The sequence below is a fragment of the Lasioglossum baleicum genome, chromosome 19 (assembly GCF_051020765.1).
Source record: "Lasioglossum baleicum chromosome 19, iyLasBale1, whole genome shotgun sequence".
In the NCBI taxonomy this organism is placed as follows: domain Eukaryota; kingdom Metazoa; phylum Arthropoda; class Insecta; order Hymenoptera; family Halictidae; genus Lasioglossum; species Lasioglossum baleicum.
The window spans coordinates 7454074-7479525 of NC_134947.1; the positions used below are offsets into that span (position 1 = coordinate 7454074).

The 25452-nt window shown below is 36.8% G+C and overlaps 1 protein-coding gene across 8 annotated transcripts in view; it reads left to right on the plus strand.

The window, feature by feature from the left end:
- The window catches only part of Cask (peripheral plasma membrane protein CASK), a 601001-nt gene that overhangs the window by 59073 nt on the left and 516476 nt on the right, over positions 1-25452 (plus strand). For 4 of the 8 annotated variants that reach the window (XM_076443708.1, XM_076443710.1, XM_076443709.1 and 1 more), the window contains exons 6-7: positions 5943-6014; positions 11146-11232. The exons of 1 other annotated variant lie outside the window; for it this stretch is intronic. In XM_076443708.1, the coding sequence (XP_076299823.1) occupies positions 5943-6014; positions 11146-11232 (159 nt within the window). The remainder of the gene's footprint in view (positions 1-5942; positions 6015-11145; positions 11233-25452) is intronic. 3 more of the 8 variants (XM_076443714.1, XM_076443715.1, XM_076443712.1) reach the window with 2 other exon arrangements.

The window sequence follows — 25452 nt, forward strand, 5'->3', positions numbered from 1 at the left end:
GCGCCGGGCCAGGGCGCGCTCTGATTGGTCCGTGTTTTTCGTTAATAACTCCTAAACAAAGCCGCAGTTGACATTGGTGCAAAGGAAAATGTCTCTTAGAATGGTCTCAGGAACCACCCCCTTTCGGGATTTTCATTTGTTTTGGGACACCCTGTATATAAAAACGAAGTCCTGACTCACTCACCTATCAACGCCCAGGCTAAACCCTTGGACCTAGAAAGTTGAAATTTTGTACAGAGGTTCCCTTCATGATCTGTACAAGGGATAAGAAATGATATTTCGAAATTCAACCCCTAAGGGCGTGGAAAGGGGTTGAAACGTTTGTATGCGGAATATTTTGTTCGTGGTCGGATTTAGTTCATACTTGGTCTTAATGCTCTTTGATATAATTAATCAAACACCTGTTTCGGCATTTTTAAAAATTGAACCCCTAAGGGGGTGACAAGGGGTTGCAACGTTTGTATGAGGAATATTTTGTTCGTGGTCGGATTTAGTTCATACTTGGTCTTAATGCTCTTTGATATAATTAATCAAACACCTGTTTCGGCATTTTTAAAAATTGAACCACTAAGGGGGTGAAAAGGGGTTTAGAAATCTAAGATGGCGACATGACATAAAATTAAAACTCTATAGGGGTGAATAGGGGGTTAAAAGGTTTTATAGAGAAACAATAGCAATTTCCGAGGACATTAAACGGTTTCCTGTGCGAGCGAAGCCGCGGGCGAAAGCTAGTTGTATGATAATACATATGATAATACATACTGTGGTTGTCTTAAGTTGTTGTGGATCAAATTCGTTGTCAGTCAAAATCATTGTCGATCAAATTCGTTGTCGGTTAAAGGCGTTGTAGGCCAAAGCTATTGTCGAAGAAATGTTGTCGGCGAAAACCGTGTCGGAGAAATCTGTGTCGGTGATTAGCTCCGACAATAGCCATGGAAAGGAAATCTCGCGTAACGTTCGTCTGTATCGCCGTTAAGAGCCGTTGATAAATTGCACTTTGTTATTATCAATCGATCCATCCTCGCGCAGCTACCGTAAATGGTCCGGGTCTCCCATCGACGCGCCCCCTTGATCCACACGCGAGATCAATAAATCATTCAGTCCGAGCAAGTCAAAAATAAAACTATCCCGACGCAGATTCTAGTCCTCGGTTAAAACCGATGGAAACACAGACCCAGATGTAACGATATATCCTTCCTGCAAGATGCACGGTATTGATCCGGTTGTTTGTGAAAGAGTGTTACACAGAATCTAAGCGAGTGCTCGGTGTATCTCGTCACAATCCAACGCGACCTCGTGCAAGAATTGCGCAAGAAACGGGCTTTTAATTGAACAAGAGCACCCTTCACAAGGGAACTGCAACGCTGAAGTGCTCAAATATTTATTTGCTACTTTATTTACAACCATTTCTTGTTTGCGTCGCTCATTCAACCAAGAGGAATTCCTATAATTCAATTTTAAGCTTAATCTCGGAGGGATTCTCAAGTTTCAATTAATTCGATAAATTTATTTATACAATGAAATTATTCAATAAATTTCTTCATACAATGAAATTATTCAATAAATTTCTTCATTCGCGTTCTGCAATTTTTATAAAACGATATATACACATTTTACGCTCGCTAATAATTTTAATCGAGCGAATATAATATCATAATATCCTTAAATTCATGTTCGTAAATGCATAAAATCTACAATCCAAAGAGATTATGACGTAAATTGTTATTATGGAAATTGACGTTTCTTTTTTATCTGGAAATTACCGATATGTTTATCAAAATTTCTTTTAATCGCTGTGGACATTATTTCTTATTTTCCATTGATCGTTTACTTACAAATTCCAATTGTATGCAAGGTGTCCTATATGACAGCTACTTGAAAAGGATGAACTTCCGAAAGCGACAACCCTCCGATTTTTTTAATATTCTGGACTCTTACGTACTTTGACGTGCTGATTACGAATATGATAGTGAAAATTGACGCAAAATAGTAGTTTTTCCATTTATTTCCGTAAATAATGGTAATTTTGAAAAATACTTCAAATAAAAGTTGTAGGTCTCATCAAAATACACATTTTATGTCGTATTGATTTTTGTCATAAAAACAATAGTTTTTGAGAAAAACAATATTAAATGTTCACAACTTCAATAACTCATATGACCTGGATTTTCGTCTGTGTTAAAATAGGTAAGAATCAATCCCATCAAAAAAAGAACCTATTCCCAAAACTTCAGGCCACCCGGAGCCCCTCGGAAGTACCCCCCCCAACTTTTCTTTACGTTAAATAAATATATGTAACCTTTAAATGAAAAACTTTTCGCATATTTAATAAAACATATATTTAAAAAAATGTTTGACAGTGTTAATTTGATCCGGCCGGGTTATTTTGGGTCATAAAAGCCAAAATAATAGGTTGACGTAAAAAATGTATATAACCTTTTTTGTAGAGATTTTTATGAGCTTCATTTTTAGTTTAAAACTTTTTTCTCTAAAATCAATATTTTAGAAAACATTTAGTAAGAACCGTCAAAACGTTGAAGGGGGCTGGGCAAAAATCCTTTTAGGGACTTTCTTCACTAATCAAGGAATCTTTGGCAAAAATTTCAGCAAAATCGGAGGGTTGTCGCTTTCGGAAGTAAAACGCTGTCTTTTAAACGCTGTGGACATTATTTCGAATTTTCCATTGATTATTTAGTTACAAATTCCAATTTTTTACAGTGCATGCAAGATGTCCTATATGACATCTGCTTGGAAATTTTACTTGAAATTTAAGTATTGTGTCTTTTAATCATTTGCAACGAGTATATACAAGGTGTCCAACTTATTTTGATCGCAGGAAATACAATTTCTGTCATTGTCAGGAAACGTTCCAACTAAATTTTTGTTTTCAATCCAAATAAATTTGATTTCGAACGAGAGAATTGTTGTAAAGGTTTTCATGTAACACTTTTGGAAAAATTCGTTTGAGCACAAGACGCGAGCAACAGTGAGGACAAAATGACTTACTGGATATACTCTACTGTTCACGTAACATCCGACACTGTCACGGTTATACGCTATAGTTTACAGTTCAAGGAAGAAGCATTGAAATCCTTTTCCGAATCCCCACTGTAAAAAGTTTTCGCTAACATAGTTGGAAGTTTTCCGGAAACTGGTGGACGCTAATTCTGTAGAAAGTTATGGGCCATTTAACCATCCAAGTTCGAAATTCATTTGGCGCGTCGAAGAAGATGGCAAATATTTTGTTTTTCCCCTCGAAGTTCGCCAAACTTTCGATACTTGTCTATCTCAATAATAGCACTTTATTATCGACAGTCAGATTTCGTTTATTCTGTTACGAGATAATTCGATCAGCCTTCTACTCGCATATAACTGTTCCTTGTTGATTGGAAAGCGTAGAGAATTATTTGTTGTCGGCAAATTTACCGTGTGTTGAACAAATTTGCAGCACTCCGAAATATCGAGTGGGAATAACGCGTAATAATTATTTTGAAACTGAATCAATAGTGACCGAGTCTATCTAGGGCATCATCAAGAATTGCGTAACGCGGACCTGAGAGTTCCACGAAACGAGAGAGACGAGAAAGATTTTAATAATGAATGTTCGGTGATCCATAGCTCTAAACATTTTTCAGTTAATTCTGATCCTTAATTAAAAACGGGTACGATAAGTCTGATATAGTTTCGTGATAAATTAGAGCAGCGCTAATGCAGGATACATAATTCAGAGTACCCATTTCGAAACCATTTATCTCTTCCGAGCAAGCAGAACTTTCGGATCTGAACGTATCATACTGCAAGGAGTTGGTAAAGCGCACAAAGCGCGAACAGCTGCATAGAACAATTGCGAATTCGCCGTATTCAATTAGAATTAATAAAAAGTTAGTTCGGGTTCGCGAACTGGCATTAATAAATGAGTAACGTCGACTGAACGTTCAATTAACAGAAATGCGAATCTGGATCTAGTCCAGTCAACGAAAAGTTGTATAGGGAAATCGAAGGAACACAATTTTTAACTTTGGGTCTTTGTTTGGACTAGTTAGGAGGTAAACATACTAAAAGTCCCCACTCTTAGGAGGTGAGCTCTTTTTCGGGTTTCCGCTTATATCTCGGAAACTATGCGTCCTAGTGATAAGACCATTCCATACAAAATTAAACCTGACAAAATGTGCCACAGGATTGATTCGATTCAGTTTTTCGCTATTTCGCACAGTTTCCGAGATATCCGCGCTCAAAGTTCACTAGTTGTGCTGAAGAGTTCTTTCTCACAATTAGTGAACTTTGAACGCGGATATCTCGGAAACTATGCGTCCTAGCGATAAGACCATTCTATACAAAATTAAAGCTGACAAAATGTGCCACAAGATTGATTCGATTCAGTTTTTCGCTATTTCGCACAGTTTCCGAGATATCCGCGCTCAAAGTTCACTAGTTGTGCTGAAGAGTTCTTTCTCACAATTAGTGAACTTTGAACGCGGATATCTCGGAAACTATGCGTTCTAGCGATAAGACCATTCTATATAAAATTAAAGCTGACAGAATGTGCCACAAGATTGATTCGATTCAGTTTTTCGTTATCTCGCACAGTTTCTGAGATATCCGCGCTCAAAGTTGACTAATTGTGCTAGTCAAATAACGCAAAACACGTGAGGCAAAAGTTTCTGTTTCGTAATTAATGAGTTAATCTTATGGCACATTTTGTCAGCTTTAATTTTGTATAGAATGGTCTTATCGCTAGGAGAAACCGACAGAGAAACGTTATTACTTAGACCGCGGATCTTTATGCATTTTTGAAAAAAATGAGTAGGTGCAAATTAGAACAGTAGAAACGTTAGAAGAATTTAAAAATACACTATATACATTAGTTTACATTAACAAATATTATATAATAACAAATACATTTGTTTCAACCTAATGAACATACTGAGAGAGAAAATAAATTTCTATGTCACTCTAGTATCTTGTAATTCAAGTGGAATATTATTATTTTGCATAAAGATCCTCTGCCTAGTTATTATTCTTACTGTCTAGATACTACTTCGTATGACTAGCATCTATTTTTTGCGGAATTACGTTGCGAGTTTTGTTCAGCTAATTCGCATTGATCGCAACACTGTGGGTTCGTTGAAGGGGTGACACCACCCTGAGGCGGCCGAAATGACATCAAAGTTCACGAATTTTTTCCTCCAAAAGCATGAATGTGACAATTATTTTATTACGATACATGGTTAGGGCATACATCGAAGGATATATAGTATAAATTGTATATAAAAATATTTAAAAATGTCGGAGTTATCTGTAAGTGATTCCGCAGTCCACGATTATCGGAAACAAAAAAAACTGAAGATTTTATTGTGTTCCTTGATAAATTGCCTATCGTATAGCGTAGGGGTTTTAAGAAAAAATGATTTTTGTAGAAACGCGAGAAAAGTGAAAATGAACGTTCAATTTTCACCAAAAAAATCGAACTTTAAACGATCGTTATAAACAATTGGGATATCGTATCAGAAAAAAATCCTACGCTACACGATAGAGAATGTTATTAAAATTATGTGTATCAAATTTGAAGTAAATCGAACGTATAGTTTCCGAGATTTTGCTTACACTAGTTGTGAAACTGTAGTTTCGAGAAAAACGCAAAAGACACGAAAAAGTGCGAACTTCTAAGCACTGTAACTTCGCTATTTTTGGGAGCTGTAGCATCTACCATGGCTTAGATTATTCCCTGAACTCTGGGTTAAAGGAAAATTATTTTAAAAAATCGAGTTTTTAAATATCTCATGGTGGCGTAACCCCTTGATAGAGAAAGCGAGGGTGCAGGGGATGTTAGAGTTGTATTTGATGAATGTTGAGACACACAGAGCGTAGAAAAGAAAGAGCACGTCGACAGTGTCGTGACGTGCAAATTTTGATAACTTGAAATTTGGTTTGAATGAATACAGAATGTTACACGACCGAGTATCGGCAGTGTCTGAGCCCAAAGGGGCAGCTCTACTTGAAGGCCGACAGTGAGGGTAAGCCTGACCTAACCTTTAATCATCGCTTCCGCAGGAGCCTTGTATCATCATGCCATATGTATCACTACACCCACAGACACACTCATATGTACCAACACTTATCTCGTCTACACCGATTGTATTATGCTACATCTTAACCCGATCCGTGTGCCCATCTCACGTTACTGTACTCTAGAAGCTGCCACTGCTTGCTTGCTTGCTTTAATCGCGTTCAGATTTCAACTACGAGTCGCTAACAACTCGTTCCACATGCAAGCCGAAGAGAAAACTTTCCCCGTGATGGATATACAACGTGTGTACAAAATATTCGACACCTTTCAAAAATGAATAACTTTTTCTAAATTGGACACACAGCAGCTTCTTCAGTTTCTTCGAGTCCGGATTAGTTCACTAGCTAAAGTGTAAATAATTTGTTGTTTTAAATTGTCATTGTGGTCGCAATTGCGAAGGAAAAAGGTGACGATTTTTAAATCTTTTATTTGTGCCTGTAATGGAAATTTCAATCGTGAATTTTGTAAATTTCAGTGAGTTATATGCATCAAAGTTTCATTGAAATCGGTTGACGAATGAAAAAGCTGTGTTCATTGTAAGATGTAAAAATCTCTGAACTTAAAAATCGCAGATTCTTACAATTTTTATATTTTCAAAATTTTATAAAAAATTTTGAAATCTTGGACTTCACTTTTGACCTCGCAATTGCGACCAATATAACAATTTATTTAAAAATTATTTACACATTAGCTGGTAAACTAGTCCAGACCTAACGATTCAGAAAAATTGAAGCTGTTGGGTACAATTTTGAAAAAGTTATTAAAAGGTGTACGAATACTTTGTACACTCGCTGTTCACACACGAATAACATGTACCAGCGACCATCGCGCGATTCCTTATGAAAAAGCAAGAAAAATATATGAAATAACATTTTTTCATCTGTCACTCAGTTTTCGAGAAAATCGAGTTTGAAAATCCGCTGCGATCGTTCTGTAACACCGAATGTACAGGTTGTCAAGAAATTATGATCCACACCTTAGGATCGGTGAAGATCTATTGACAAAGTTCTCTGCAGAATTGACCTTGACCGACTGTCTCAAGGTCGAATTTTTGTTACGATTGTACCTACATTGAAAACACAGAAGGAAAATTTTCGATCGACAAATTTTGATTTCTTTGATTACAGAATTCCTGAAATTGTAGAATTTGTGACAGAAGTTAGTAGGTATCATTTGAAACAGTAAAAACATTAGAATTATATAAACAAAAAAAATTTACATTGCGTTCCAAGTTGTTGCAATTCAGGTGGAAAATGTCCATTTTTTTTTAATGTCTATATTCCATAAAGATCCACTGTCTAGTAATTACACAGTTTCAGCAACTCCATAATTAATGAAATTAAATTTCGTTGGTTAAAAATCTTTTTCGTGTGTTCAATGAACTCGGTGGTTCTTGAAAACATTGTACCTTGAATGAAAGAAAGTTATTGTACATACAATAGTTTATTCTTATTTTTTCATAAGGGATCGTTTGGTAGCCGGTTGTACATGTTATTAGGCGCTGTACAATCACTTCGATGATTCACGATGAACACAGTCGAAAGAATGCTCCTCGACGAGATCGATCCTCGCTCGAATCATCCCCTAAATGGCATACACACACCCCCATCGATGTTCTATGGTCTTTCTTCGGTATCCAATTAACTGTACAGAGTGTATCCTGAGTCTGACAGAAACGGCAGAATTTTTGTGTGGGATTGTACGTGGAAGGAAATCTGTTTTTGGAAGTCGACAATACATATATCGATCGGAAGATGGGCCACAATGGTCTATATCTGTCGTTGTCAAGAAAAGTACCGCACATGTCACATACTTTCACTTTAAAGATATCGTCGTTTCAAGTTTTCATTACTATTGCTTTGGCATAGGACATCTGTTAAATTGCATTGTTTGTTTAGCCTTTCCAATTTATTTTCATAACCTTTTTCTGGTAAATACGTGAATTCTATACTATTGGGTTGGTAAGGAAGTAGTTTCGGTATTTTAAGGTGAAATAAAACCCAATTTGCCTGATTTTATTTTACCGGACTCAAAATTTTCGCCTTTCTCCAATAAATTATGATATTTGGTATGTAATCCAGTAGATTTGTAGCCGGGGCGGCTGCAGATCGAAGTTCCGATCGTGTAGGATCAATGGTTTAGCAGTTATGCTTGCTTAAAGTTGAGCAATCTGCAGTGTTTTTGACAGGTAAGGGTGCCGCCATATTGGTTTGTAGTGACGACCGCGAACCGCTTACCGTGCCGCCCCCCGACCTAATCACCAACCAACTATCACCTAGCGGCTCTGTTCGGTAAGCGGCACGCGACGCCACAAACCAATATGGCGACGCCCTTATCTGTCAAAAACACTGAAAAATGCACAACTTCAAGCAAGCATAACTCCTGAGCCATTGATCCTACAGGATTGAAATTTAAATTTTGAGTCCGGTAGAGTAAAGAGAACTCAAATCTTTCTTGCCAACCCAATAGGAAGCTTAATTAAATTGTGACACGCGGCGTTTTTCCTTGCAACCACAGATATTTCGACTGAAAGAACATATTTTATCCACACCGAGTTTTCAAAAGGGATTTTCTACCCACTTCAAAGATTTATTATAGTTTTAGAACATGTTGTCTCACCTGTTGCCCCATATGAGAAGGTCTACTATTTACATATTTCGATTCAGTGTTTTAATTCTTGCAAACATACCTCTGTTAGTATCGTTAACCCTCGGTCTAATGCAATTAAATAAAAAGGGTCGTATAAAAAAAAATGAAAGCTTTCGCTCGGATAGCAAACGAAACGATGTTAATTTGCAATTCAGAAGATAAGTTTATGTAATGTTTATGTTATTTTCGCGTGGTTATTTGTCGGATTAATAGCATCTGACCGAAGTTTAACGAACCATCAAGTTGCACAGATATGGATGCACGGTTGTGTCCACAAATGGAGTAGATGCACATGATCGGTGTTACTAATTTACTTGGTACATGTTCCTTCCGTTCCCAAAGTGAAAACCAGACGATTATAATTTTATTTAAATTTAAAATACAATTTTATTTAAACAAAGTGGGTTTTTCCAAGTGGGTTTTTAAATAAAATTTTGGTGTATTTTTTCTATTTTCAAGTGTTTTATGGAAATTGTGTAAATCCTTGCACTACAGAAGCTTCTCAAGATTTCAATTCGTATAGTTATGAATATTTGAACATGATCGATCATTCTGTAAGCTTTTTTACGATTATAAAACTTCATTGACGATTTGTTGTCACAGTGCAAAAAGGATTACTCCCAGATTTGCACAGATTAAAGGTTTATTATTATTTATTATTATTAACTAATGTTTTCCGATAACAATAAATAGTATAACAATTTAAAAATTTCTTAAAATATATATCCATTTATTAAAAAGTTTCGTGATCCACATATTTAGTATTAAAATAATAAATTACATCATTTCAACATAGTTTCCACGCAAAAATAATTTTCCCAGAGAAAAATGTTTCGAACAAAAGTCGAACAGAGTATTTAAACATCTACAAACTCTTCTATACAGGGTGGTCCACCTAAATATCTCCTCCAATTGGGGGGTACAACAAATATTTTCTGTACTAATTGAATGGTTTGAAGGAACCATTATATCGCAAACAATATATTTTTCCGAAGTTCATTATTTTCGGAGTTATCAAGGTCATCGATGTTTTTCGATACATAACTACATTTTTTGTATTGCATCGTGTAACTGATCGAAAAATACATTCAGATATGTATAATAGCATGACATTGGCCTTGATATGAAGGTAAAACTTTAATTTTCGAAGACCAAGGTCATTTCAAGGTCATGTTATTGTACATATCTGAATGTATTTTTCCATCAGTTACACGATGCAATAAAAAACAGTGTAGTTATGTATAAAAAAAAAAACATCGATGACCTTGATAACTCCGAAAAAATATTGTTTGCAATATAATGGTTCCTTCAAACCATTCAAATAGTACACAAAATATTTTTTATACCCCCACAATTGGAGGAGATATTTGGGTGGCCGTATTCAGGTGGACCACCCTGTATATACAGGGTCATCCGTTTTTAAACGGCCAAACGTTAACCAGCTGTAGAGGATCTCAAATGGAACAACTTTTACCCCTATCACTTTTTTTGATTCGGCCTTGATTTCCAGATAATTGCAAAAAACCATTATTTTTTGAGTTTACATAAAATTAAATATCTCAGGACTCCAATGATGAATCTTGATGGTTTTTCCTTTGTTCAGTTTAAAATAAGTAGGGGCATCTTTTTTATTGAATAAATTTTTTTGTATGACCTGCGGATCATGGTTTTTTGGCGTGGGGCACACCGTGGAGCCTGACAGAAATAAGTTGGAAAGTGGCGGTGTGGCCCACGCCAAAAAAACCATGATCCGAAGGTCATAAAAAAAAGTTTATTCAATAAAAAAGATGCCCCTACTTATTCTAAACTAAAGAAAGGAAAGACCATCAAGATTCATCATTGGAGTACTGAGATATTTAATTTTATGTAAACTCAAAAAACGATGGTTTTTTGCAATTATCTGGAAATCAAGGCCGAAACAAAAAAAGTGATAGGGGTAAAAGTTGTTCCATTTGGGGTCCTCTACAGCTGGTTAACGTTTGGCCGTTTAAAAACGGATGACCCTGTAGAATTGCGAGCGAGGAATATTTTTCGACAAAAAAAATAAGAATCATTCCGATTCGTTGAATGTTAAAATGCACTTTTGATTTCGTAACGTTATAGCTGACGTTAAGACGAATTCAACGAGCTACTATTATGCTATGACCTCGAGCACGTAAATAACGATAGAATATAGTTTTCTCCCGATTTTTCGTGGCAAGCGCCCCGCAGTGAGTCGAGAGCAGTTCGATAGGGCATCGTGATTCGGTCGATCCCGATCTCGAATCCGTTCCAGCGAGTTAACTCGATCCTTCCGTTGATAACGACGCGAGCACAGGACTGTCTTTCTCTACGAATAACGGCGACGGCGATAAGGCTCTTATCATTGACGAGACGGCGACACAGCCCGATATCACAGCTTCTCCTATTTGTCTGTGTTCTTTCGATAGGGCTGACGTCCGCGGGCTGCAATTTCCCTTTCGAGGACCTCACCGACGCCGAGGATTCGCTAGTGAGCGACACGGAAGACAATATCGGTACTCGTATGTCTGCCACACTTGCATAGCAACGAAAACCGGGGGTAGAGACGAGAGACACCCGCGTCCGGAGAGGGACAGAGACACATACACACACACTCTCTCTCTCTCTCTCTCTTTATTTTCAAATAGATCTATAATTACATCCGCGTTCTGCTAGTTTTTACGCGGGAAAACAATCGCGAAAACGGCACAGATATTTCCGACGAGCGTTTTCGCGTCTTTCGACCAGAGCAGAGGGGCCGACCGACATCTTATCGATACGTTCTATTCGGCCCGCTTTGTAATCGTACGAGGGAATCGATTCGACGATTCCAATGACAACGTCGTCCTACCCCCTGGTCGTTTTGGTCATGTCAGCTTCAGAAGAACGCGTAGTGTCCGTGTAGACACTCCACTAGAACTACGTGCCGGTAGTTTGTTCCTGTAAAATGTAAAATCGTTGTGCAGGCGGCCCGGGTAGTTGACGTGTGCTGGCTGTCCGGAGGACCACCATGCTCCTTCGGGCCTAGGCACGATCCCCCTCACATGTTGGATGAACGTTTACAGACTGTAACCGTTTCGGTTCTCCAGTGACGTTCGCGAAAATCAATTTGCGGTTTATTTATTAAACCCTTGAAGTATCATTTGCTTTATACTTAAAGTGATTTTATAAACGTCTCCATCCCGCAAAATGTCGTAGAAGAGACGAGAAAATTTATACAGGGTGACAAGAAATAACGGAGTTAATCATTTCTTATTATAATTCTGTCAAATTGACGAACTTTGAAAAACCAAATAATAACAACCATAACATGGTCCTTTAGTATTCATATATTTAAGAAGTTTCGAAACGGCCACCCTTTGCGCCGATACAGAGGCTCAAACGTGTCTTGAAATTTTCGGCAATGAGCCGCAGCTCTTCTGGCGTCATTCGGTCCCACTCCTGGTACAGAGATTTTATGCATTTATGACAAAAATGGGATCGAACGATTTAAAGCAGTGGACATTTAAAAGATATTTAAGGACATCAATGTGTTCGTTTCAGCTTAATAGAATAATTAAAACAAGAATACAATTTTTATTTGGCTCCTGTGTCCTGTAATCAATGCGAACATTTTGTATTTTGCATAAAGATCCGCAGTCTACTCATAACAGTTATCAATGAAAGAAGTTCATTTCGATCACTCATAACTAGACTGCGGATTTTTATGCAAAATACAAAATGTTTCGCATTGATTGTGAGAAGCAGGAATAATATAAAAATTGTTCTCTTTCCTTAACGTCTTCGTTACGTTAAAAGCAACACTGCAACATTCTTGAATTTTTTAAATCTTTTACTGAGAGAACTTTATTTCGAGCACTCTATATAACAGTTACCAATTAGAGAAATTTATTTCGAGATATTTGAAGGTAAAGGATATTAACTCTAATTGTAAATGAATTCCACATAATGGTGAGATAACAAGCACTATCTGATGGTTCACATTTGACAATATTGTAAAAGTAACATTGAATTAATTTAGCTCAAAATACTGTCATGTGAAATAACTGATAAACTCATTTTTCTTAAATTTTGGCTTAGACCACTTTCATAATTATGGGCACATATAATGATTATGTAAGAAAAATTAGGAGAATAGTATTTTCAGAAGACAACGAACTCCGAATTATTTCTCAATTTTGTTGCCAACCATTTTTTATTTAAAATTTACTTCAAACGGTTAAAATTTACTTCGAAATCTTAAATATATGAATACTAAAGGTCTATGTTATGGTTGTTATCATTTGGTTTTTCAAAATTCGTCGATTTGACAGAATTATAATAAGAAATGTTTTCACTCCGTTATTTCTTGTCACCCTGTATCTTTTGTATGGCTACGTTCATTTGAATGCTTGAATATTGATTACAAACGAATCAAATTTTATTTCATTAAGAAAGAAACGCGTAACATTCATATTTGTTGGAATTTCTTTCGAATCTTCATGACGAGTGTGACTTATTAGATCACGGCAAGGGGTTACTTACAAGGGAACATATTCAGATGCGAAAATCCGATTTTGATAAAACTCATGGGAGCTTATAGTTCTTTGAAAAGTATTTGACACGTGTTTCTATTTATCGGCAACCATCCATTTTGAAGGGGCGAAAACAGCCCTCAAAGTTGGGGGTCAAAACCATATTTTCTGAGATATCTCGGAAACCAGAGGTCGAAAAACTTTGAATTTTTTTTAAAATTGTGTGTTTTCAATGGAAAATGTAGTCGCGCAAGAAAATTCTAACAGAAGTTTTTTGTTTAAACAATATATTAAAAGTTTGATTTTTTTTCTTGCAGTTTCTCTTATTTATTGTTAGTTCATTTTAATGTAAACTTGGGTGTGTGATCTTTGATCCAAAATAGGGGATACATGTTTCAGGATTTTCTTTTTTTTTTGCCATTTAACAATAATTATGCATTTATGAAGAAATTGGTTGTGGGAAACATGAAACAGTATATAAAGTGTGTTAGAAAAATTTAAAATTATTCTAATATTGTTTTTCATGTGACAAAATCATTAAGGGATGAAACAAATTTTTCTTTTATTCCTGCCACAGAACATTTTTATTTCGCATAAAGATCCGCAGCCTAGGAATTACGAATGAAATAAAATGGATGAATATGTTTTTTGTTTCAACTGTTTCATCGGAAAGTTTTACATATGCCAAATGATCGATGCAGGGTGAGAAAATTGTTTTACGTCGACGCATTGTGAGAGAACTGTGTGCACTGTTTTCCCAGGGTTGCAATTCCGCAGAAATTGCATAGGTGTGACGTCTTTTCTCTGGCCTGCACTGTTGAAAATGCCATGAGGGAGCCGCCGATGGGATTCTGTGGACGGTGAAAATCTGCAGTTTCCATCTGTCAACGTTAACACGTGTTGCTACCTCGTGACTTCCTGACCCAGTCTCACTGAAACTCGGAACCCTACACCGTCTTCCTAACTAGGTCATTGACCAATGTGTCCCTTGCCGATTGGATGCTTACCTTGGCTCTTTCATCGGCATGTTATGGCGTCTCAACACTGCGGGCCTAAAGAAAATCCTCTCGGATCTGGCAACTTTTAAAACCTTAACCCAGTTTGAGCAAAACCAGTGAGAATAAACGAGAACTGAGCACATCCATAAAAACGATATTCCATTTTATTTACTTATTTTGGAATGTAGGAAAACAGTGGAAAACATTATTCGTGATTCAAGAAACAACGTCCAATTTGTCGGTACAACAATACTATTTTCATTTATGGCTAGTGAAATATAAAACGGTGAACAGTATAAAAAATCTAAGAATATTGTTTTCGACGTAAAAAGATTATTAACCCTTTGCACTCGAAGCAATTTGAACTCCGAAATCAAGATATTTGTTTCAATCCAGATCATTTCTGTTCTATGTAATCTTTTTTACAGTGTAAACATGAAATTGAACCTGTTTTCTTATATATAACAGTTGAGTTTTTTACAATTTATAGAATACAGACAAATTGAAGAATGTTAAAAATTTGTTAGACGCAAAATTCTACTCTTGAAAAAGCTCCATATCAGGATCGAAACGTCGAGTTTTTAATTTATGCAAAATTGCTAGTAGTTTATCTTTGATAGAACCTGTGCGCCGATATTATCACACTTTGATTAATGTTAAAACTGTTTTGGATAATGGTATGTACAATTTTTAGTGGCGCCTCAGACTCGCCATTCGATTGCAAAGGGTTAAGGGATGAAATAAATTTTTATTCAACTACTGCTTTTTGTACAATCGATGGAGATTGTTTTTATTCCGCATAGAGATCCGTAGTCTATTTACGAAATAGCACGAACAAAGCGACAACAAAGCGAACCACAGTGAAAGAGATCAAAGTAATAAAATTCGGAAACATTTCTAACCTTCGGCACCTTAACACTGAACCTACCGAGCCTTAAAAGTAACTGGTACATGTTTCCTTGTAAAAATGACAAGATTGAAATGACAATACGTGCTCTACTAAAGATATTTATACAATCAATTCTTATAAAATCATTTTTGTTCAATACAATTATTCAATAATTGTAAAATAATAAATCTAGGAGCGGTCATTTTGACCGGTGGTGATAGGTTTAGCGTTAATACCGAAGATTTTCTAAAATTCAACAATTCAGTACTCGAAAGAAAAGTTCTAAGAAATTTCAAACAATCGTAGATTCTAAATTTTGAAATGTTTTCGGCGCAACGGTTCGATCGTTTATTACGAATTATAAAGGAACTTTGCTAATTGTCAAACATAATCAACGTTTCGATCCCAGTTTGGATCTTTTTCAAGATTTATTTGAATCGCGTCTGTAAATTAAATATGTTGTTGTAATTTTGGAAAAAACAGAAATATTAAATTATTGATTGTAAGGAAAATTGTTCATATAAAGACACACTCACTTGCTTTGGGGAAAATAAATTTATGATAAATGTGCGACACGTGTGTTGCGTGCGTCGCACAGTGGGACTTTTCGTCCAAATCGGAGACAAAATCAAAGAACTTTCGATAGAAATGAGGTAGAGCGATGAAATTTTTTTCAAATTAAAGCTGAAACTTTGCAGAATATGGGAAAAATAGGTGGATTATGGTAAGAACGTTTTTTAACGTTGAGAAAATTCGTGAAACTTGCACAATTTCGAGAAAATTGTGGTTTTTCACGCGCGGAAAAATTTTTTTTGAACATGCTGTACTTTATTTCCCGTAGATTTTGTCACGCTGATTTCAAATCTGGTCTCAAAATTTGTCTACGGCCTCAGGATATGGCAAAATCGATTTCTTGAAATTCTACATGTTTAACGAATTTTCTCAAGGTTAAAAAACGTTCGTAACATAATCTCCCTATTTTTTCCCAGATTCTGCAAAGTTTCAGCTTTCATTTAAAAAAAATTTCATCGCTCTATCTAATTTTTATTGAAAGTTGTTTGATTTTGAATCGAGTCTGGTCCAAATTTTCCACTGTGCGCCGACGCGACGAACAGTGGGCCAAACCGACGAAATCTGTGTCAAAATCAAAGAACTTTCGATAGAAATGAGGTAGAGCGATGAAATTTTTTTAAAATTAAAGCTGAAACTTTGCAGAATATGGGAAAAATAGGGGGATTAGGGTAAGAACGTTTTTTAACGTTGAGAAAATTCGTTAAACATGTAGAATTTCAAGAAATCGATTTTGCAATATCCTGAGGTCGTAGACAAATTTTGAAATCAGATTTGAAATCAGCGTGAAAAAATCTACGAGAAATGATGTGTCGCATGTCGAAAAAAAATTTTTTCCTCACGTGCTATTGGAAAAACCACAATTTTCTCGAAATTGTGCAAGTTCAACGAATCTTCTCAACGTTAAAAAACGTTCTTACCATAATCTCTCTATTTTTCCCATATTCTGCAAAGTTTCAGCTTTAATTTGAAAAAAATTTCATCGCTCTACCTCATTTCTATCGAAAGTTCTTTGATTTTGTCTCCGATTTGGACGAAAGATACTGATGTACGAACGTATTTGATGTATAAATCGATGTAAGGCGGTAAATTTGATAAGTCATAATATGTTCATAAATCCACTCTTACGAATATACCTTGGTAAATCGTTATTAACTTTCACTCTCATTTGAATCAAATACATCCATTCAATTGTATGTGAGAGAACAATTGATGACAAAAGTAAAGTTTATTGGAGAATCGTAGATTCTATCTGTATACATTATTTATCTCTCTCTCACCCCCGTGGTCCAATTAATATATCAATATAATGAATAAATAAAATTAGGATGGTGTGAGAAAGTGGGGGGTTAGACGTTCATCCAGTATGTTATGGGGAACTGACCTTGGCACGGAGGATTGTTTACATCTCTCGACATCCAGCACGCACACGTTGTGTCGTCGAGTTGATCATAGAAGAATGAGACAGCCAGGCCCGAATTTTCTGTTTTTGGTTTGCCGTTCACCCCCGTCCCCCCCCAGATTCGTCGAATTTTTTTTTGGTCGTTCGTTTTTTGTAGCGTGCGAATGAGACAACGTTTGCTTCATCGCCCGTAGGAATCCAACGATTGAAGGGTTCATTACGGCTTGTTTTTTTATTCCTGGTCCGGTGTGTACAGGACTGCGCATAAAACCTGTTACAGGTCAAAGGATTCGTACAATTTCCATGATCACGCTGTGACTCGTTCAATTATCACGACGAAGGCCGTTCCCGCCATTCTGTTCGGTTATTCACGTGCCAGTAAATGTTCAGAAAAATGATCCCCGCATTTCTTTGACACTATTACGTCCTTTATGCCGTGTTTCCATGAATCGTATTCTCGTTCCGCAGTTTTCAAGAATGCTCGTAACTCTGTGAATATATCTTTCTTCGCGTTCAGTCCTGTACGTAGGGTACCGGGTGAGTCGCGCAAGAATCACAACAACTCGGCGTAACTCGTTATCGACTTTGTCAAGGAATACAGGGTGTCCAAGCTAGCTTGACCACCTTGTATATCTTTGTTGTTTTTAAAGATACGTCAAATGTCTGAAGGACAAAGTTGAATGGTAAAATGGGGCTCGTAAGATACTAACGAAATTTTTTTTTCGTGTAACTTTTTTTTAGAGATATGAAGGTCACCTTCATTTGTTTTTAAATGGAATGAGGTATTTTTTAATACATCAATCGATGCAGCTGGACATTTGCTATAAAAAAGTACTAACCTATGTATGCCGAAAAGTTAGTGGTTCAGGAGATATTTCAATTTAAATAACTCTAAAATACCATTACTTTTAGAGTTATTTAAATTGAGTTTTAGAGTTATTTAAATTGAAATATCTCCTGAACTACTAACTTTTCGGCATACATAGGTTAGTACTTTTTTATAACGAATGTCCAGCTGCATCGATTGATGTATTAAAAAATACCTCATTCCATTAAAAACAAATGAAGGTGACCTTCATACCTCTAAAAAAATTACATGAAAAAAAAGATTTTGTTGGTATCTTATGAGCCCCATTTTACCATTCAACTTTGTCCTTCAGACATTTGACGTATCTTTAAAAACAACAAAGATATTCAAGGTGGTCAAGTTAGCTGGGACACCCTGTATATTCATTTTTCGATCGAGAAGAATTCACCTTTGCCAAGGAATGTTCGAAACGATAGTTTAATTTCTGTTTATACCGGTTGCACGAACACACTTTGATGTTTTAATAAGAATTGAGACCCACTTGAGCCTAAAAAATACAAACTATTCGACAACCAAAATATACAGTAGGACCTCGATTAACCGGATTCTGATTATAAACAAATATACGTTTAAATATGATTACATTATGAAGGGAAACAAATTTTAAAAAGTAAAAAATTTATTTTGGAATACAATGTACAGGGTGTTTCAAAAATATATGTCGTGGCTACCCTAGCGTGATTCTCCATCTCTGGATCGGTGGAGATTTGTTAAAAAAACGCCGCAAAATGGGCCTTGACCTTGGATCTCACGGTCAAATCTTTTTATCGTTGTGTTGTACAGTACTCATCAGGGGGGACAGAACTCTGAAAGGAACCATGGGTCAAAAACGAGCTGTTCGCTTGAAAATTGACGTTAAGTGGGCCTTTTCCAGCAGACGACGCTCGCGCGTGTACACTCACCCAACGCTAGAGTACACTCACACACCGCTAGACCACGTAACGTACGCGAGGATTGCAAGGGTCCGGGATTCCACTTCTAATTTCTCGATAATATAAAGACGGGGCTCTTTAGTAGTCAAAATCGCTAGATGAAAGATCAATCTAGTGCGCTGTTTGCCTCGAAAGTCGTTCTTTTACGTTCCCGAGCAATGGTTTTGCAATATTTGGCTGCATGTTGCCCGCCGCATGTTGCCCGTCAGATGGCGCTGCAGTCACGCCGGCGTACTAGCCTCTCCGACGAGCAACATACAGCTAAATATTGCGAAACCATTGCTCGGAAACGTAAAGGAACGACTTTTGAGGCAAACAGCGCACTAGATTGATCTTTCATCTAGCGATTTTGACTACTAAAAAGCCCCGTCTTTGTATTACCGAGAAATTAGAAGTGGAATCCCGGACCCTTGCAATCCTCGCGTACGTATACGTGGTCTAGCGGTGTGTGAGTGTACTCTAGCGGTGTGCGAGTCTTCACGCGCGATCGTCGTCTTTATTTTGTAGTTAAATGGAATTTGAATAGCGGTGTAATATCTCGAATAATATTATTTTATTCACAAATACGCCAATAAATAAATACTGTTCAATTGTTATGGTCTTCTATTTCGCTCAATCATACGTTAATTTTCAAGCGAACAGTTCGTTTTTGACCCATGGTTCCTTTCAAACTTTTGTCCCCCCCCCAATGAGTACTATACAACCGCAATGATAAAAAATTTGACCTTGAAATTCAAGGTCAAGGTCAATTCCGCGGCAAGTTTCTTTTAACAAATCTCCACCGATCCAGAGATGGGGAATCACGCTAGAGTAGTCACGACATATAATTTTGAAACGCTCTGTACATTTAAATTATTTCCTCGGGTGTCTCGATTATCCAACCGGTTTATCGAGGTCCCTACTGTATTATCAAACATGCTTTGGTAAAGTCAACAGGTACCGAATTATTCCGAGAGGCGATTCTTACCGACGCACCCTGTATACAGGGTGTCCCAGAAATGTTGGACTGAAAGGGGTGATTCTCGAGGCGAACTGAAGTAACTTTCTCCTTTGCGAAAATCTTCTTCGCAGCTCTGTTAAGGAGTTATTAACGAAAAACACGGGCCAATCAAAGCAATCGCGCGAATCTGTTTTCTGCTAGCCGCACTCTGATTGGTCCGCATTTTTCGTCGATAACTCCTCAACAAAGAACATTTTCGCAAAGGAAAAAGTTACTTGTATTTTTGAATCTAGAATTAATTTGAAGAACATTTAACTCTCAATGGAAAGTATCTTTATAAAATAGGGATGAAGAGCATCGAATATACAGTGAGTGTATACAAAGTATTCGTACACCTTTTCAAAATTAATAACTTTTTTGTAATTGTACCAAACGACCTGATTTTTCATAATCAATTAGAAGCATTGGTTTACGAAATGATATGCCAAAATGATTTTCCAAAAATTATAATTTGCAAGGTTACATGCAAAAATAGAAAAGGCATTTTTTTAAGACTTTTTTATTTGGGCCCTTAATGACAAATTTAAAATATATGTTTCGTAGCTCTATGTTAGTCATACACTAGAATAAATAAAACATATATTTTAAATTTTCATTGAGAGAAGGCCCAAATAAAAAAGTTTTAAAAAAACCGTTTTTTATTTTTGCATGTAGGCTTGTAAATTATAATTTTTGGGAAATATTTTTTGCATATCATTTCGTAAACCGATGCTTCTAATTGCTTATAAAAAATCAGGTTATTTGGTACAATTATAAAAAAGTTATTAGTTTTGAAAAGGAGTACGAATACTTTGTACACTTCCTGTATAAATCGTGTATGATTTGGTTGTATTAATTATTTTGAAATTGTATGTAGTTACTTCAAATCACCTCGGGAACCACCCTTTCCAAGGAAGTAGATTTTTGGGACAGCCTGTATATTTGTTACAATATTCTATCCTATGTTTAGAGATCAATGTTTTTCGGTTCACCCTCGTGTGTAATTTGCTAAATCCAATTTTCTCGCATCGACGAACAAAATAATATAATTTTTTACAGTAATTAATGTGCAATCGTTTAGCGGTTATTGAAACACGGGCTTGTAACAGGTAACATGATTCAGCCTGTACGATATTTTTCCGACGCACAATGCTTCTCTCGGCATCTTCGTTTCGATGAAATTTCAGTTATCGATTCTGTAAATTGTATAAAAATTGTAGAAGAAAAACTGTTTGTGTACAAAATTCCCACAGATTAATTTGTACTGAACTTTGAAAATGTGTACGTGCATACAGGAGATCAATATATTAGCATAATTCTCCGTTACCTACCTACTGTGCGTAACAAACCCTTCAAGGTCCCCGTTTCTTTTTTCTCAGTTTGCGTTGAAAACGTGCCCGAATGTTGGGCTTGTTTGTGTCGTCATTGTTCGTAGCGGTAGACTAGCCTGTCTCTGTATGTCTGTGTCTCTGTGCCTCTTTGTGTTTGTCTGTCGTTTATTATCTGCGACGGTTTGTCATTACAGTACACCAGCAATATCAACAACGAAATTCGATGAAATACATCGCGCACACAGTCAATATACATGGACTATATGGATACATATACATACAGACAAACGCGCGGCGGGTTAATACAATTCACCGGAAAAAGTCAATCGAACCGTTACAATAATTGTTTGGGCTGCTCTTTACTTTACCGGACTCAAAATTTCTGCCTTTCCCCAATAAATTATGATGTATTTGGTATGTAATCCAGTAGATTTGTACCCGGGGAGGCTGCAGATCGAAGTTTCGATCCTGTAGCATCAATGGTTCAGGAGTTATGCTTGCTTAAAGTTGAGCAATCTACAGTGTTTTTGACAAGTAAGGGCGCCGCCATATTGGTTTGTAGTGGCGACCGCTAACCGCTTACCTTGCCACCTCCCCTCTGACCTAATCACCAACCAACTACCACCTAGCGGCTCTGCTCGGTAGGTGGCGCGCGACACTACAAACCAATATGGCGGCGTCCTGTCAAAAACACTGAAAAACGCACAAGTTCAAACAAGCATAACTCCTGAACCAATGATCCTACAGGATCGAAACTTCGATCTGCAGGTTCTCCGGGTACAAATCTACCAAATATTGAGTCCGGTAAAGTAAAGTTTTCCCATTGTTTGTATAAATTCAACGAGTTGGGCAAAAATATTCAATCCGTGACTTCCTACAAGAATCAATATAATCGACGCTTCGCACGGTTTTATAGGTGTTCGTGATTAAAAATTCCGTTCGCTAAATAATGTTTAACGAAGACAACCAGTTAACGAACAATCCCACGCGTAATTAAAAGCTTCGGGGTATTGGTAAAAGTCAAATTGATGCGACAATATTTGATGGACCTCTTCGTTAGGAATCGAAATTTAATTCTTTGTTCTATATTTACGATGTCGAGTCAAAAGTAACGACAAGATAAACGTTATTTCAACGCGAGCCCGAGAATACTACATCTTCAGCTAATCAGTAAACATTATGATAAAAATATTAATTGAAAGTAACAAGATAAAAATTATTTCATCGTGGTGAGTACTTTTATTTTTAAATATAAGATACCGGAAGGTCGACGAATGACCCAGTCGAACGATAACAAGTAATTAATTCGTTTTATCCACTTCTGGAAATAATTACACACGACTCACCACGCGACACTGTTCTGTAATCTGTGTTGTTCTATGCATGCACACATGTTACACTTTGCACTGCGATTTCATTTTTTTCTACGATTAAACCGACCTTCCACCATGACGTTTGAATCTTTTATCTACGGAAATCGACTTCCAGACTTTCTGTTCCGTTTTGTGTTGCACAATGTCGCAAACATTTCTCTACGTATGTATTTCGAATGGTTCGCATAAAGCTTGAAATGCATATTTTTAAAACGTTTCTCTTTGTTTTTCCGCCACGTACGTACAGGGTGTCCCAAAAATGGTGTACTCGAAAGGGATCAACTGCTGAGGTCGTTTGAAGAAACATTGCAAAAATGTTCTTCGCGAGAACGGCGAACCAATCGGAGCCAAATGGAAGGAGCACGAATTGAGGGGGACATTGGCTGAGCCGGAAATCGTCCGCTGTAGCCGCGCTCTGATTGGTCCGTCTTTTTCGTTAATAACTCATCAACAACGCCTCGGAGAACAATTTCGCAAAGCAAAAGGTTACTTCTTCGACAATTATTGAGATTGTAAAGATGTTCTCATGGGGATTGATTGAATACATTTTTTATAAATAATTTTGATCTTGTTATTTTTATAATAACATACACATTAGTCACTTTTGATGGTCCAGTGTTATGGAATGAGCCCCTTCAAGAGAGTACGACATTTTTGGGACAGCCTGTATACTTCATACTGAATGCGTATGAAGTACGCAAATTATTTCGATTCTATGTTTCCCGCACCCCAACAATTTGGACAGAACACAGACACAAAGTTTGGTTCTTTAACCCCTTGCCGTACTTTGACGAGCTAGACTCGCGATTAAGGTTTTTCACAAAGTTTAACAAATATAAAAAAAAATATGTTACGTGTTTCATTTTACAAGGAGACCACACGGACTGCCCCTCACGGATTTAGTTGAGATTTTACATAGTTATAGATCTCGTTCCCCTGATTACGAAAATACCCCATTATAGGGGCGGACACTCAATAGTTTTCTAGATAGTTGCAATTAATGTGTGGCGTAGCAGTAGCGAGCTGAACTTCCACGCCGCAGGCCCGGGTTCGAATCCCTTCGGGGTAATTTTGTTTTACCTTTCTTTTTTACATGTAAAAATGCATTTTCAAGGTTAAATAAATTTTAAATAAAATCTTTTTTGGCTTGCGGATTCATTTTGACTTGTTGCTAGGACTGTGGAAAGAAAACACACATAATAAAAACACAAACGCACATAATAAAAATAAAAAGTATTGTATTTGATTTCATTATTTATTCTACGTAACGTATATTGTTTATACATTATGCATCTATATTGTATAAACTACACGCAGCGTGATGGCAAGCCGCATTAACCGCTCTGATTACTATTCATTGTATTTTGTATTTGTGTTTATATTTATATTTGTTGTTTGTTGTGTATTATTTTAATATTATTATTGTTTTACAATTATTCTCTTTTGTGTACGTAGTAATAGATCTAGTGTTTCTTCTATAAAATAATAAGTATCATTTTCAATTAGCCCTTTAGCGAATTAAAATGTTTTATTTAAAATTTATTTAACATTGTAAATGCATTTTTACATGTAAAAAAAAGAAAAAAAAAATTACCCCGAGGGGATTCGAACCCGGGCCTGGAAGTTCAGCTCGCTACTGCTACGCCACACCACTGGTTGGTAAGAAACTGAACTAAACAGACATTTTAGGGTTATGAAACTTTAATTGCAAATATCTCGAAAAGTATTGAGTGTCTGCCCCTATAATGTGGTATTTTCGTAATCAGGGGAACGAGATCTATAACTCTGTAAAATCTCAACTAAATCAGTGAGGGATAGTCCGTGCGATCTCCTAGATGAAATAAAATTTAATTCGTTTGTAATCAATATTTAAGCAATCAAATAAATGTAGCCGTAGAAGAAATATAAATTTTCTCGTCTCTTCTGCGGCATTCTAGTGCACGAAGACGTTCTAGTCACTGTAACTGTAAAAGAGAAGGTACGGCCAGGGGGTTAATTGGAAGTAAAACGAGTTCTTCGCCTGAAACCATACAAAAATCGTAACATCGGAAACATAATCACATGCAGCGGACAATTTGCTGCATCGAGATAACTTTTCTCAGTTGTAAAACAGTACTTAATCATTCGTATCCAGCGTGAATGTGTTCATGTTTCCCCACGCAATTCGCGCGCACTTTGTGTAGAGCAATTAATCAGAAATGGCGCTTGTATTTATAATTTCCGCTTCGTCGATAGCAGGTCGTATTCAAGATAAAAGTTACAAAACTGCTCGAAGCGAACACGCGTGCAGTTTTCGGAGTGTTTTAGCCGCCGCCCCGGAGATTAAGTTTATCAAAATAATTTAAAATGCTTTCACGTTTTGAACGCGAGATAACGCAGGCTCACGAGTTTTAACATAGTTATCGGACGCAAAATAGGCTTGGGGAAAACCTAGTTACGCTATCGGTGATCTCGAGCGAGCACAATGTAATTAACTCCGCAGATTTCGGCGTCGTGTTCATATTGTGAATAGCGGTCGTCGTTGTCAAACGAAACTTTGTATTATCCTAATGCGATAAGAACGTGGCCGGAAGAAAAATTGGCCATCTTAATTGGCCGAGTAGAAAAATGACTAATCAACTTTTATCTTGAATCTTCCACACTTGCCGAACGAATAATTAGTCTTCCGTTTCTGGCTAGTCACTCTGCACGCTCTACTCGCCGTTTAATATTATGTACCGACTGTGTTAGAGTCGCCGGACGAGGGGTGGGAGCACGAATCGAGGGGAAAAGGTTACCCTCTCTCTGCCAGAACCGGTCATATGTAGGGATGTGATCAAGTACCTCGCAAACAGGTTCGATTGATTGAATTCGAACTCTCTATAAGTACAGTAAATCCTC